This window comes from Apium graveolens, chromosome 2 (assembly GCF_009905375.1).
Source record: "Apium graveolens cultivar Ventura chromosome 2, ASM990537v1, whole genome shotgun sequence".
NCBI classification, from domain to species: Eukaryota; Viridiplantae; Streptophyta; class Magnoliopsida; order Apiales; family Apiaceae; genus Apium; species Apium graveolens.
In genome coordinates this window covers 195,572,817-195,588,340 of record NC_133648.1, presented here as the reverse complement: position 1 = coordinate 195,588,340, position 15,524 = coordinate 195,572,817, and the positions used below count along the sequence as shown (strand labels likewise).

The 15,524-nt window shown below is 32.5% G+C and overlaps 1 protein-coding gene across 17 annotated transcripts; it reads left to right on the top strand.

Annotated features, from left to right (window-relative positions):
• The first annotated feature begins 11,025 nt into the window (after positions 1–11,025).
• On the top strand, positions 11,026–14,975 carry LOC141708045 (ABC transporter A family member 8-like). 17 transcript variants are annotated; one of them, XR_012569328.1, is made up of 8 exons: positions 11,026–11,092; positions 11,162–11,278; positions 11,740–11,843; positions 12,093–12,212; positions 12,293–12,417; positions 13,976–14,037; positions 14,422–14,474; positions 14,680–14,975. XR_012569328.1 is itself a non-coding variant. In XM_074511519.1 (7 exons), exons 2-6 carry the CDS (start codon positions 11,256–11,258, stop codon positions 13,992–13,994), a joined length of 438 nt encoding a protein of 145 aa, XP_074367620.1. In that variant the 5' UTR covers positions 11,026–11,092; positions 11,162–11,255; the 3' UTR covers positions 13,995–14,037; positions 14,680–14,975. The 17 variants fall into 17 exon arrangements, 1 of the variants encoding a protein (XP_074367620.1); XR_012569322.1 differs by having other exon boundaries at positions 13,929–14,037; XR_012569326.1 differs by lacking the exon at positions 14,422–14,474 and adding an exon at positions 13,405–13,480 and having other exon boundaries at positions 13,929–14,037.
• Positions 14,976–15,524: the final 549 nt, after the last annotated feature.

Below are 15,524 nucleotides of genomic sequence, written 5' to 3'. Positions count from 1 at the left end.
CAGTTACAGACAGTATTGATCTGATCAATGAAGCAGCAGCCAATTTAAGAGCAGCTGAAAAGGAGCAGCTGAAGCCAATCTACTGGGAGAAGATTGATGAGGTCATTCAGAAAATGTTTGGGCTAGTAAAGAAGGCAGAAAAGTCAGCCATTCATCACTCTCAAGTAAGACAAATTTCTGTGAATGAAATGAGCATGAACTATCTGGAAAGAGGACAGCCATCCTGCATCAAATCTCCAAAGGCTGAAATAATTCTGAAGCCAAGGGTGAACTATCCAAAATCATCATTAAAGAACCCTTTGGATACAGTGTATGAGACACCTAAACCTGATGAGAAGAAGCTTCTGTGAAGATCAATTGCCTTCTACAAGGATCCAGCTGATTCAGCTTTAAAAAGGAGGAATGCTAAAGTTTTCAGGAATGGGAAAGAAGTTTGTGTGGTGGCTGGACATCCTCAATTTGATCAAGCAAAGAGAGAAGAAAAGGCAAGATTAAAGAAGGAAAAGAAGCAAGCTATGCTAGATGCTAAAAAGGCTAAATAAAAGAAAGAGCAAGCTGCTATCTTGCCAAAGCTACAAGCTGTGAAACCAACACAACGAATTCCTGCTCAGCCATCTAAAATCTCTGAATCTCAAGATCCAAAGAAGCAAGTTGAACCACAACAGAAGAAATCTCAAAGATACAAGGAATTGGCCAAAAGAACCAAAAGGAAATTGAACTTTGTTGGTAAGGAATTGGAGGATCAGTTTCCCAAGGAATCCACTCCAACTACATCTCAAGCATCAAAACCCTCTGTGGTATTTGAAGACATCAAGGTGGTGGATCCTTACAGGAACATTCATGGTGAACCTATTGTGCCTAAGGATGAACCAATAGATTGGGAGAGCCTATCAATTCCTGACTTTAATCTCCCAATCCTCGACAAGCCAAAGAGAACAAAGTCAAGAGCAGTCAAGAAAGTGAAGTTGTCACCTCTCAACTCCAAATCTCTAGTCAAAGCTCAATCTAAAGTTAACAAGGGAGATTACATGTACTTGTGTGACATCAAGGAATTCTCTTATCTAAATCTCTATCTAGATGAACTAGAAGAAGTGAGAGGGATTGATGCATACAGAAGTCTACCTGAAAGGTTAGTTTTCAAGTACAAGGGAGGAAAGGAGATTCAATGGCCACTTCATAGGATCCTTCAAGAAAGCCAAGCTGTACTGATAAAGGTTTATTCATCTTTCAAGAAGAACTTTGGGTTCAATGTAACTGCAAGAAGACTGGTTCTAAAGAAGATTGAAGAACCGAGGAGTATTAGAGCTAAAGATGCACTCCCAAAGACTCTAATTATTCCTTACACAGGGAGAAGAGTGTATCTAAGGCCCTACTGGATGATGGAGTTCATGGATGACAAAGGAGTTAGAAGATTTTTCAGATTAGAAGACCAATTGAGCATCTCTAGCAATAAGACTCTTTTGGAGATGCAAGAAAAGCTAAATCTCTCAGAATCTGATGAACTGGAATTCCACAGACAGCTCCAAAATCAGATAGAAGAAAACAACAGAAAGCTTGGAAAGAGATCCAGACCTTCAAGGAACTAGATAAATCTGCTCAGGCTAGAGGAGCACCTTGAAAATGACTGTGAGCTAAACTTTGTACATTTTGTTAAATGAAGAACTTTAAAGTTTTATCTACTTACTTTCAAAGTTATATTTTTAGGGTGTTTTGTTATCATTAAGTTTCTCTTAATTTATGGCTACAATTCCAGTAGACATAAATTGGGGGAGATTATTGTGAATATGTTGTGTACTTGATGATTTAATTGACAAAACACCTTGGTATATTTTCCTTAGTGAATAATGTAGAACTCGACGGATAAGGATTATAGTCCCGACGGATGACTCAATATAGTCCCGACGGATGATGATTTATTATCCATCGAGTGAGTAGCTAATGTAACAATAAGTCTGTATCACATTTCTGTATACACATTGTTTAGATTCTGTAAGTAGTACTCAAGTCATGTTGACTTTAACTAGATATGCAGAATATATTGATTAATTGTACATAGATAATGTTTTGTAATTCTGCATAAATGAAATGAAGTCAAGTGCCAGATTGCTACCCGACGGATAAACAACAATGCCATTCGACGGATGATCAACAAGACAACCCGACAGATGATCATGAACTTGACGGATGATCATGAACCCGACGGATAAAGAATTCAAACATCTGTTGACAGTGACAACACAGTCACATGCGTCGAGTGTATGCAAATGGAATATGGAAGCCTATTCAACTAGGTTTTAGAGAACAAAGAAGCATTGCCATTTCCATGCTATTATGAAGATATTCAAAGATGCTGGGAAAGAGTAATGAAGTAGCATAGTATTAGACTTGATAGTTTTTGTTTTATTATCTTGTCTTATTACTTTGTAATCTTGGTGATATATAAACCAAGAAGTAGCAAATAGAACAACTAACTAAGCAACCAAGAGAGAAACATTTGTAAGCTGGATTCTTAGCATTTCTCTGCAATCTTAGTTGTTAAAATTTGTAAGCAGCTGTGAGCTAATTGCTACACAGAGTTCTCTTTATATATATTATATATCTCTGGTGGATACATTCAAATCCACCAGAAAGTTTTTAAAGACATGTGTTTTTAATTACTTGTGTTTTGATTCATTTCAAGTTATTATTCCGTATTCTGCAAATCAATTCATACTGATATATATATTTAAGTTAGAACACTTTTTGTTTTTTAAAAAGTTTCAAGAATTCCATTCAACCCCCCATCTGTAATTCTTGTTGCATTGTTAGAGACTAACAACAACATTGGCTTGAAGCTGTAAGTTTGATCTTCTTTTAATTATAGTACTGCACTAACAATCTATTTGTTTAATGCTTACAGATTGATCCACGACATCATTATGGACATAATTTAACATGTACTATGATGTCTGGTTTGCAAGTGAAACTGTTCAACCTTTCTTCTACTAGTGAGTAACTCAATTATTGTCTGTTCTTGGTGACATACTTCGCCGAACAGATTAGCATGGATCTTTTTATGTGGAAATTTTCTTAATGACCTCTGCCTAAATATTTACTTTTATAAAATGAAGTTTGGATGTTGGTGATGGCAAAGACGTAAACCTTGAAAAATATCCGAGAAGCAAGCTACAACGTTAATGCATCAAATATCTGGGACCAGTAAGTTATAGATCAGATAATAATTTGCTTATAGGGTACATTTGAATGTGCTGTGATTTAACTGTTGTTAATAATTTTAATTTCTGAAATAGAATGAAAGGGAAGCATATGAAGTGATTGTAAAAAACGAAAAGCTTTTGTACAGACGAAGTGGAATATTTTTGGAGACAGTTGAGGGTTCAAAGTGGATATTTGTTCTTAGCACGTCGAGAAATTTGTACATGGGAAAGAAGAAGGAAGGCAAATTTCAGCATTCTAGTTTCCTTTCTGGTTGAGCTACTATGGTTGCTAGAGACTCTAACCAAGATTTCGGACCCAGGTAATACTTATTACCGAGTCAACCAATTGATTATCTCTGACCCAATTATGTGGAATCGGTAATAAGTATTCTAGTAAGTACGAAGTGTAAATCCCATTTTCCAATTCAATTGGAACTGCATGAGGCGATTAAATGTATGCACCACTCAAGAATAACAACATTGATGAAATATGACATTGATAGTGCACTTAAATTGAGAAAGAGATGTTGAGGTAATATTTCAGGAATATGTACCTAATCTTAAAAAACTTTCTTTATTTTCTTTGGATGGTTTTTATCTGACTTCTGGTGATATATAACTCAGCCAATATATGGATTTGCCTCGGGTGATCCTTGATGATTCAGTCAATATATGGATCTGTCCAAGAGAAAAGTAAGTTTAAGATTGATGGAAATGAAGGGTTAGCTAGGTTATGTTGTATACTTGAACACTTCTATCTTATTTATTGACAGATAGGATTACTATTACAGGTTTAGTCTGTTATTTGTTAAAGGCTTCCAGAGCTTTAGTTCCCCTGTTTCACTCATGATTAGCTTGGTATATGTTCATTTTATTTATATTTTGGTATTTTTGTACTTGAAAAAGGTTAGTATTTTAAGATGTTTAGAGTTAAAAGTCGTAACTTAATATTTTAGCTCTCTAAAAATAAAATCAGCTTCAACTTTTTGATATTGTTATTAACCGGTATAAATTGTTTACTTCACTTAATAAAGTGGTAAATAGGCTATGTCTTTTCAATGTAATTATACTTTAAGCACCATTAAACTAAAGCAGTCCACCAGTGATGACAAATAGTTTTAAAACCTGTACAGTTTTGGAACCTGATAAGCTCAATGATCTATTCTGTGAATTGTTTGATTAAGCCACTTTAACACATCAGTGAATTATGGTTCTGAATTTTTTTATCACTGAAAACATTGAATGCTAATCTGCGTTTATCACTTCTCAAGAGGCGAGTCATTTCCGGTTATTTTAGCATTATGTTACTCCTTGTACTCTGGTATGGGTATGTTAAATTGATTTCTCCAGTTTATGTAGTATCTGCTTTCTCCAGTATGTGCTCCTGTGTAATTTGACTATCCTCACATTCTTATTTGACAGATCATTAAAATGAATGAAGTCAAGAAATTTTACCCTCTTTCTGGACTTGAAGCTAACGTTGCTTTAGTCCCTTCTTTGGTAGTTTGCTACAACGGATAACTACAACAAGGTTTTAATATGGCACGAAAAGCTGAAAATGGTGGATAATAAAAAGCTTAAATTTTTGGTATCGTCTATTAAATTAGGGATCTTACCATTTTGGTGGTCGCTTACTGTATTAATATCAACTAGTATTTTGATATTTTCTTTCTTTTGAAGCTAGGTTTTATGTACTTTGGAAGTTAGAATTGGGTGTATGTACCTCATTTAGTTTAGTTTAATAAATTTTAAAACTTCTTAGTTGCTTATTGGGTTGACTGTTGGAAGCCTTGTTTAGCAGAATACATGTAAAAATAGAACAATTATGTCCAGTATTTTATTTATAAAGGGTTGCATTTGACTACATATGGTGTTACATATAATGAAAAATGATGTTGTAAATGACAATAATGGTGTTACAATTTACTACAATTGGTGTTGCATATTAAAAAAATCAGTATTGCATTACATATTATGGGGCCCACTCCTGACGTGGCAAATGTGGGGTCTACTGCCGATGTGACAAAAAAATGGGGCCTACTGCTGATGTGGCAAGTGGGACCCCTGCTGATGTGGCAAGGTTGGGACCATTGCTGATCTGGCAAAGTGACGTGTCACTTGCCAAGTAGGACTCTGGGTTGATGTGGCTTCTTTCTTATGCAACACCAGGTGTTGTTGCCATTGTATGCCTTTAGTGTTACAAAAAAGGCATAATGCAATACTTTCTAGTGTTGCAGAAAGTGTTGCATTAGGCGTCTACGACCACGTTCACATTGGCAACTCTCGTTTGGTGTTACCTATTAACTTATGCAACACCATTTAGACCTTATGCAACTGTATCGTAGGGGTTGCCTATGTGCACTTATGGCGTAGTGGGTCAATCAACCTATTAACATCAGTCCTATTCACGGCTACTGAACTCGTAGATGGTATCTCAGCAATCTCCGTCTGGAGACTCGCAATAATAGTGGTAGCAGTCTGATGCATCCCTAGCAAAACTCGTTTGAACATAACCGGCCTCTGGTGAAGGTATATAATGTCTATCGGCAATCAGTCTCATTAAAGCATCTCGGGTAGCAATCACCTCCCGATATCTAGCATATATCTCATCATACATATGTCTAAGCTCCTTATACAAAAAGGCTGGAACAGTAATCCCGGGGTAACATCCCGCACTAGCAATCAATGATGGAAACTCTTGGTAAATTCCCCTAATCGGTATTGGAAGGGGCAACAAGAACAGTTGGAGCAGGGGATGCAGTATCATACATTGGCATCTCAGAAGGAAATGGAACTAGAACCGGAGAAGGTGGGTCAACATCTATGTCCAAGGGCTCAAAAACAACAGGTAGCCCAACATGTGCCATACTTTAGGTGGGAATATGCTTAATATCAGCAATAACCATGGTCATAAAGTGGTATAAGTCAGTGGTAGGCATAACTGGAATTCCTACACTCAAAGGTGAAATTTCAGGTAGCTCAGGATGAAATTGAGTCTCTAAGTCAGCGGCCAAATGGTCCTCCTCATCAAGAGACACAACAACACGCATCCCATTTGCAGTTGGAATCATAGGTGATGGACTCGGACTAGAGTCAGGTAGACTCGTGAAAATCGGAGCCAAGTATTGTTTTTTAATGGTCTTATGAGCCCGGTAGATATGCATGTTATACTTTTGTTATTAAATTATTTATGTACGTTGTTTATTTAGTTAAAAAGGGGAATAAAATATTATTATTATTATTATTATTATTATTATTATTATTAATTATAAGATGGTGGTTTAGCGGTTCACCACTATGATTTTATTAACTGGCAGCGAATTGGCATTAAAATCGCGTCCATTCGGTGATGATTTGACCCGTTTTGCTGCAGCAGGAACTCGACCGGAGAAACAAAGGTCACCGACTGGTCTCTAGGTTTTCCATATTTCGGCAGAGTTCTTTGAGTTTTCCGACCACGTTCTTAATTCCCGCCACCGTTTGATCAAAGGTGGAAGACGATGTCAACTTGAAAAACGATTTTGTACTAATTTTTTTGATTTTTAAGTCATAATTTTAATTTCAAAATTGGTTTGTAATTCCAAAATAATATGGTTTATTATTTTAAATAATTAATTAAATTGATTTAATTATAAAAATAATTATTTTATTATTTTAAAAAAATCAAAATTTAATTAAATTATTTATAATTTACTATATTTGATTAATTATTTATTTAATTGATCGCTTTTTATTTATTTTATTTTTTATTTAAAAATAGATAAATATAAAATAAATATTTATAATTAATCCAAATCAATTTATAATTTTTTTAGCTTTTTAAAATATGGAAAGGTGTTGAATAATTAATTGATATTATTATTAGTTGAACTACTATTATTTTATTCATAATAAATGGATCATTTTTTCCGTTTAATATGAAATCAACACGTCTAGAAAAATATTTTGATTTCATTAAAAATAATTTCGAGACAGGAATTATTTTATATTGAAAGGTCACTTATATTGTAAACATTTCTGAGTGGCTTAGTTACTGAAAAGTCATATTTTGACCCTAAATTTTAAAAACACCTAGCCTTGTCTTGTTATGCCCCCAAACCCACTATCAAGCTTGGCACACCTATATTATTACAAACTATAATCAAATACATCATTCACTATGGAAGCCACCCCACAAACACTACAAGAAAAACATGATCATACAAGGGGTGAAAGATAATGGTTAAAAAAACGGTGGTCCTAAACAATCCTACAACTGTGAATTGTTTTTTTAGAAAAAAACTGTTGTCTTAAATGCATAACAGACCACAATTATGATCTGTTTTCAAGTTGTTATCTATGTGGTGACCTTGTAACGAGACAGACAATACTTCATAAACAGCAATGGTGTCTTTCTTCTTTGACACAACACATAAAATCTGTTGTCCATAAACTAGTTTATAAGAGCCTCACACAACGATTTTGTTATTTTAGTTGTGTAACTGAGATAAGTGTTTATTATAACAGTTGTCTAAATAAAAATCAAACATCTTTGTATGCATACCATTGTTAAAAGAAAAGTTTATAGACAATGGTTATTCTTAGTGTAAGCTAACATGGGTTCATACAACCAGTCTGGTGAGCTGTTGTGTGAACATCTTTGTTAGACCACAAAACATCTTTGTTAGACCACAGTTTTATAGATAGTGGGAAAAACCGTTGTCTGTTTAGTAAGGAAAATGAAAAGAAATTACTTGTATACATCAAATCCCCACAATACCAATCCAAAACCATCCAACTAAGACATTTGCAAACCATAAAGAATCCAACTAACAGATAGTGTAAAATTGATTTTGCGCATTGGTTGTTTGAATATATTTTTAAAGTTATGCTGATGGTTGGAATAATGGGCGAATTTGATATGCAAAAATTTTACACTATAACAGATATCTGTGTTTTTTAATTAAAATAACCATTATGCGAAACTAAGTCGGACAATAGTATATCAATTTAATAACAGTTGAGTAAAGCTAGATGATCAAAATTGTAAAACTTGAAACCCATTGTTTGTGCATAATTGTCATAACTAGAAAACTTTATAAAGTATTGTGGGAAAACAAAACATACAATGTGACTAAAACATGGAATATTGTCTAAAGAGCTATATTACAATAATTAAACACAACACAATAATAAAAACAACAGTTTATTCTTCATCCAAGCTCTTGGTTTATTCTTCATCCAAACTGTTGTTTGAAGACCATATTAACAAAGCCATATAATACAATCCATTGTCTAACACTAGGTAAGATAATGGTATTTCTACAAAATAGTTGTAGTTACACATTCAAACAACACAACATAATATTAACTATTGTTTGAAAAATAGTTTTAAAAAAGTTTCTTAAGACTTGCTTGACAGCTTTTCCCCATTGTCTAATACTTGGTAAGATAATGGTATTTCCTTACAACAGTTGCAGTTCGACATTTAGACAACCCAGCATAATATTAACTATTGTCTGAAAAATAGTTATAAAAAAGTTTCTTAAGACTTTCTTGACACCTTTTCCTCATTTTCTACAAGCTAAAAAACCATTGCCTTATTTCATTTCAATAATGGTTTGGATTTGGAACCTTTTGTCTATCCACAATTTTAACAATGGTTTGCAAACTGTTGTCTGCTACACTCCCATGACGGTTTAAACAACTGTTGTCTAAGGGAAATCACATGGCGCCTCAATAGTCCACGGAAAGCGGATGTGCCTAACAACGGTTTAAAACAATTGTATGATTAAGTTTTTCTTGTTGTGATTGTTAATTTGTAATCTTAAAGGAAGCTCTTGGGTCGATTTCTAGCCTTCCTAAGTAGTACATTGTCAATTATTAGCTTCTTGAAAAGCTATTGTCCATTTGTGGAGTTACAAACTTAAAGAGAAGACAAGATATATCATGCACATAGGAATGACTAGAATTCCTCTCTCATCTCTTGGTCGATTAATAGCTATAATGCTACATACATGGTCAATTTCCAAGGCAATTAAAAGTATATATTGTCAATTTCGAGCATCGAGATGGTCCAATGGGTCGATTTCTAGGATATCCAACCTATTAGGTCAATTTCTAGCAAGCTCAAGGTTGTATTGTCGATTACTAGGGCTCACAAGTAGACAAAACATGGCTTAATAATTTCAAGTAAGTACTTGGGTGATTTCTAACTTAATAACTTAATGGAGTCGATTAGTAGCATTTCCAACTCAATTGTATGGATTGCAATGTTCCACCTGTTCATATCTTCCTAATCAAGTCACATCATTATATATCAATCAGATCTTGGAAGGAACAACTAGTCTTTCCCACAAAAAACAATAACTAAGCTTTGTAAAATTCTTTTTTTAGAGAATTGTTTGATTGATTTAAGGCTTTTAGATGGAGAAGTGTTACCGGATTTTCATCACACCAATTAAGGTCTTACATATTGATAGCACTCACTAGATATAACTTTATAGCTTCTATTGTTTATCCCTTAATAAATCTTTACCTTATTAGAGTGATTTGTAGTATAAAATATATTTGTTAGTGTTTTATGAAATATTTACCCACATGTAAAGTATGATAACATAATATCTAAACTTAAAATATTATATTCATATTTAAACTCTAAAGTGAACATAATTTTTTTTATCTACTTTCATAGAAATAAATTAAATGCAGGACTTATAGGTAATCAATACATTTTATTTACCTAGATGACATGCTATATAAAATAAATATGTAGGTATTAATTTTATTAAATATTTAATGTTTTCATTTATATTGTTAGGTTACCCATCAATTTTTAAAAGTTATGTGAATTATTTTATTGAATTTATATAATTCTAGAGAAAAAAATTTAAGATGTAAAAACATATAATATTATAATTTTCAAATTATTAAAAAATATGAAATATTTTAAGAAAATATTCAAAAAAACCCTAATTTATTCAAGTAAGTAATTTTGTAGCTATATAATTTTAAGTATATACTTAAACAACCAAACTACCTAGCTGTGTTTTTTAATGGTCTGGTGAGCCGCTCTAGATGTGCATTTTATACTTTTTGTTATTAAATTATTTGTTTATGTGGTTTATTTAGTTAAAAAGGGAAATCAAATATTATTATTATTATTATTATTATTATTAATTAAGTTGGTGGTTTAGGGGTTAGCCACTATGATTTTATTAATTGGCAAGGAATTTGTACCGTTTTCCTGGAACTTGACCACAGAAACAAAGGTAGGCGGATGGAAGATGATGTCAATTTCAAAAATGATTCTGTACTCATTTTTTTTATTTCAGAAGTTATAATTTTAATTTCTAAATTGGTTTGTAATTGTAAAAATGTTTGGTTTATTATTTTAAATAATGAACCAAATTATTTTAATTCTAAATTTTTTTCTGTTATTATGTTTGAAAATCAAACTTTAATTTAATTATTTATACTTTATATTATTTAATTATTCATTCATTTAATTGATTGCTTAATTTATTTATTCAATTATTTTATTTAAAAATATCTATAATGCAAGTGAAGTCGTAGTTGGATCTTCTTATCATGTGAAGTCTTAGTTGGATCATGTGAAGTCGTAGTTGCAGCCAACACCTAGTGTTACATTGGATATTTTTTAATTTTAAAAAATATTAAAATGAAAATACTATCATAAATTAGTAATAATATTTTATTATGATTTAATATTGAATAAGAAATAAAATAATATTTACAAATTTTTATTTAATATATATAAATAATTAAGAATATTTTAATTTCAAATATCATACATAATAGTTTTAATATTTAAGCAGATAATTTATATAAAATACTAATTTTTAATTGATTTTGCAAATAATCTTGACTTAAGAAATGGGGTTCTTAGTGAATTGGTAAGTATATATGTTTATTTTGATTAATTGCGGGTTTTGATTTGACTAATTGGAAATCATCTCTTGCAGAAGGTTAGGGCTTCAAAATTGGGGGTTCTCTATTTTACACAAAACACAACAACCCTCCTTAATACTATGTGTGTAAGTGTAGATTTACGGTAGAATGTCAAGGAGGATAGAAACTTGGTTAGTTAATTAAATACTCTAATTTATATTTGACTGTGTTATAATTTTGTTTCTTGATTGTTTCTTAAGGCGATGTTTCAATCTTTATAATGATTTAGACTGTTTCGTGACATCACATATCACGAATTAAATGATTTGATTAATTGTTGATATATGTGGACTACAGTATGAGTTCAAGTGGTTCTCTGCATTTGATATATGTTGATATTTTGATTCATCATATTTATAATTATGTTAACTAGATATTAGGTTTTAGATAAATACAATTGATGTTACCCTTTTTAACAAGACATCAGCATTCTGTCGAGCCCTTATGTTGTTGCTTAGAAATATCTGAACGATTTCTTCCCGTATCGTTATATATTGAAATTGCTTAAATTATAGCGACTTCGACATTATGTTTTCCTTTTTTAACCAGGGTTCAGAGTCACAAACAGAGTTCACCAATTTTTTTGATCCAGCTTTTTACTCAGATTTATCGGTCTGTATCTTCAACCTAAGTGTACTCCTAACTCCACATTTCCTGTGACTATCCGTGGAGCATCACCAGTTACAGTTCAACAAGGTAACAGACATGAACTATGACTTCATTCTTTTTGTATTTAGTGAATTGAGGTTGAATTGCATTGCATTGTCAGAGCATGAGAGATAAATGGATTTTAATATTTATACATCTCCACACCCCCCTCTCCCTTAGCTCTAAATATGTTTCCCATTACACACACACACATCAATCATGCTTAACATGTATAAGTTCTCACCCTATGTGGTTATATCCGTAAAGTTTGTGAACCCTCGCATTATTTTTTTTAAGTGGAAAGCTGCGTTCACGGTTTGCAATTTTGGCGCAATAGTTCATATGATATTAATGATGAGCTATACAAGCTTTTCAGGAAAGGAAATTCTGGGAGGGAAATTAATGAGATAATAGCAGGTTTGTATCCTGCCACACATATGTGCATCAACATGTTTTCTTATGTAAATGCAATGACCTTTATATTATTTTCATCCCAGGGTATGATCTGTTGAACTCAGATGTGAGCAATTTTAATGTGAGTATATGGTATAACTCCACCCTAAAGAATGACACTGACAATCGCCCTATTGCACTAATAAGGGTTCCTCTCTTGGTAAATTTGGTATGTATCTTATATATAAAATCCATCATAATTAGCTTCCCCATATAGGTAAATTTATGCATTATATACTAGTGATTGTATTAAGCACCAACATGCGTAAAAGTTTACAAACACGAATGTAGCTAAGAAAGTTTGATTGATCAATACGGAAACATAAACAACAAGTTGTACATAGCAGGAGTGACTAATTACTTGTCTGATGCACCCATCGGTGAGTTTTTTAGAGGATGAATGATAAATAACGGAGTTTGAGGGAGTGAGAGCGTTATTTTGGAAGTTTAAGTAGTGAGGTTTTTGAGTTTTGCCATTTCCGTTCTGAATTTATTACGAATATGCCCTCTGTAAAATTTTGTTATGTGAATTCTGATTCAGGTTAGTTTTTGAGGGAATTTCAACAGATTTTTATACATTTTTCAGCATGTTTTATAGCCATTTTCCAGCAGATTTTCTATTTGTTTTGCTGCAGATTTTCTAGACCTTTTACCTTCATTTTTCTGCAGATTTTCTGGGTAGTATTGAACTGATTCAACAGATTATTTCGGAAAATTTCAGAACTGATTCAAGAGCTGATTTAGTTAGTTTTTGAGTGCATTTTCAGCAAAAATTTTCTTCGAATTTCAGAACTGATTCATGATTGTTTTTAGTACATTTCAGCAGATTTTTTAGACGTTTTTCAGCAGGTTTTGTGGCCATTTTCCAGCAGATTTTCTATTTGTTTTTTTACATATTTTCTGGACCTTATACCTTCGTTTTTCTGCAAATTTTGTTGGGCAGAATTAAACTGATTCAGCAGATTTTTTCGGCAAATTTCAGAACTGATTCAAGAGCTGATTCACTTAGTTTTAGAGTGCATTTCAGCAGATTTTTTCTATGAATTTCAAAACTGATTCAGGATTGTTTTTTAGTACATTTCAGCAGATTTTTTAGACGTTTTTCAGCAGGTTTTGTGGCCATTTTCCAGCAGATTTTCTGTTTGTATTTTTGCAGATTTTCTGGACCTTTTACCTTCGTTTTCAGCATATTTTTTTTGGGCAGAATTGAACTAATTCAACAGATTTTCTCGGTGAATTTCAGAACTGATTCAAGAGCTGATTCTGTAAATTTTTGAGTGCATTTCAGCATATTTTTTCTACGAATTTCAGAACTGATTCAGGAATGTTTTTTAGTACATATCAGTAGATTTTTAGACGTTTTTCAACATGTTTTGTCGCCATTTTCCCGCAGATTTTCTGTTTGTTTTTTTTGCCGATTTTTTGGACCTTCTTCCTTCGTTTTTCTGCATATTTTTTGGGCAGAATTGAACTGATTCAGCAGATTTTCTCGGTGAATTTAAGAACTGATTCAAGAGCTGATTCAGTTAGTTTTTGAGTGCATTTCAGCAGATTTTTTTTTACGAACTTCAGAACTGATTTAGGATTGTTTTTTAGTACATTTCAGCAGATTTTTTAGACGTTTTTCAGCATGTTTTGAGGCCATTTTCTAGCATATTTTCTGTTTGTTTTTTTTTGCAGAGTTTCTGGACCTTTTACCTTCATTTTTCTGCTTATTTTTTGGGCAGAATTGAACTGATTCAATAGATTTTCTCGGTCAATTTCAGAACTTATTGAGGAGCTGATTCAGGTTAGTTTTTTTGTTAATTATGTACGCGAAATCTTTGATTTGCTACCTACTAAAACTGCCTAATACTTGGGTATGCTTGCTCTATTTTGACATGTTTTAATTGATTGACTATTATGTCAAGTGTGCAACATATTCAAATTCTCGATGTGTTTTTTCATATTTGGCAATTTGTGCACACATAATTTTTTAGATTACTAATTATTGCTACCTAATTTCACGCATCCAGTAGATGGCCGCCTAATTTTGATCAATTTTGTACTAATACAACCTATGTATTATGATAGATGAATGTTTGTGGTGCATGAGTATTATATTATATTGAAGTATAGCTAAGAAGAATATAAATGTTGTGTTCAAAAATCTTATGTCATGTTTAATTGTCAGGGATGCTATGATAACATGCATTTTATTGGCCCCAGGAGGAAATCTTGTAGATGGTACACAATCTTTTGATTTTTTGAAGTGTCTTTTATTTGATATCGCGGTCCAAAAAAATTGCATTGACAAATGCTCTTTAAAATTGCACTTGTCTAAATGATCCTTAGCACCTCTGTGATATTACCAACTTGTTTATTGTACATTCCTTTGTCTAAATGATCTGATATTTACATATTTGTCTAAATCATTTATCACATCTTGTAGGTACCTAAAAAATGCACCTCTTAGGGATTACTCTTTATTTAATTCAAGTGATCAAGAGGACAATAACACCCGTGTCACTCAAGCCGGCCAACTTCTTATATATTGTAACAAGTTTTATATTGGTACATCGCTCAAAGTTATGTCTGTCAATGTACTTATAATAATCTAGTAGATTTATCATTTACACTTGGTTTGGAGACGAGACTGTTATGTATTTCTTTTTTGATGTTACGTTGCTGCTGGGAATATTGTTTAAAATGACATGTATTTCAAAATATTTAAAATTAATTCTTACATTTGTCTATCCTACTATATTGTATGTTTAAAAATAGTATTACTTTACAAATGTTGTATTACTTAATTACAAAAAATTGGTGTTACAATAGATAAAATATGTTATTACAATATGCTATATGGGCCCATAGGTGGACCCCACTTATGCACTTGATCAAGCTATTGTATCAATCATTTTACATTACATTTGGGCATTTTAGTGTTACAGTAGTTTCATATTGTAACGTTTTCTTCTCTGTTATAATATATTATTGAAATATTATATTAGGGTGTCTATTGTAATGCTCGTATACATAACGCCCCTTGGTGTTACACTAGACTTAATGTAACATTTTTTGGCCCTATTGTCACACCATTTAGGCATTACAATAGCCCACTTATGGCGTAGTGAAACAAGAGAGGATCAGCGACTTGATTCTCAGACGAGATAGTGAATCGCATCGTGATAAGTGAACACTATCACCTTCGTCCCAAGAAAATAAGAACGAAACTTATCAAAACCATAGACAATAGCCAATAGCTCCTTCTCAGTAGTAATGTAGTTCAGTTGA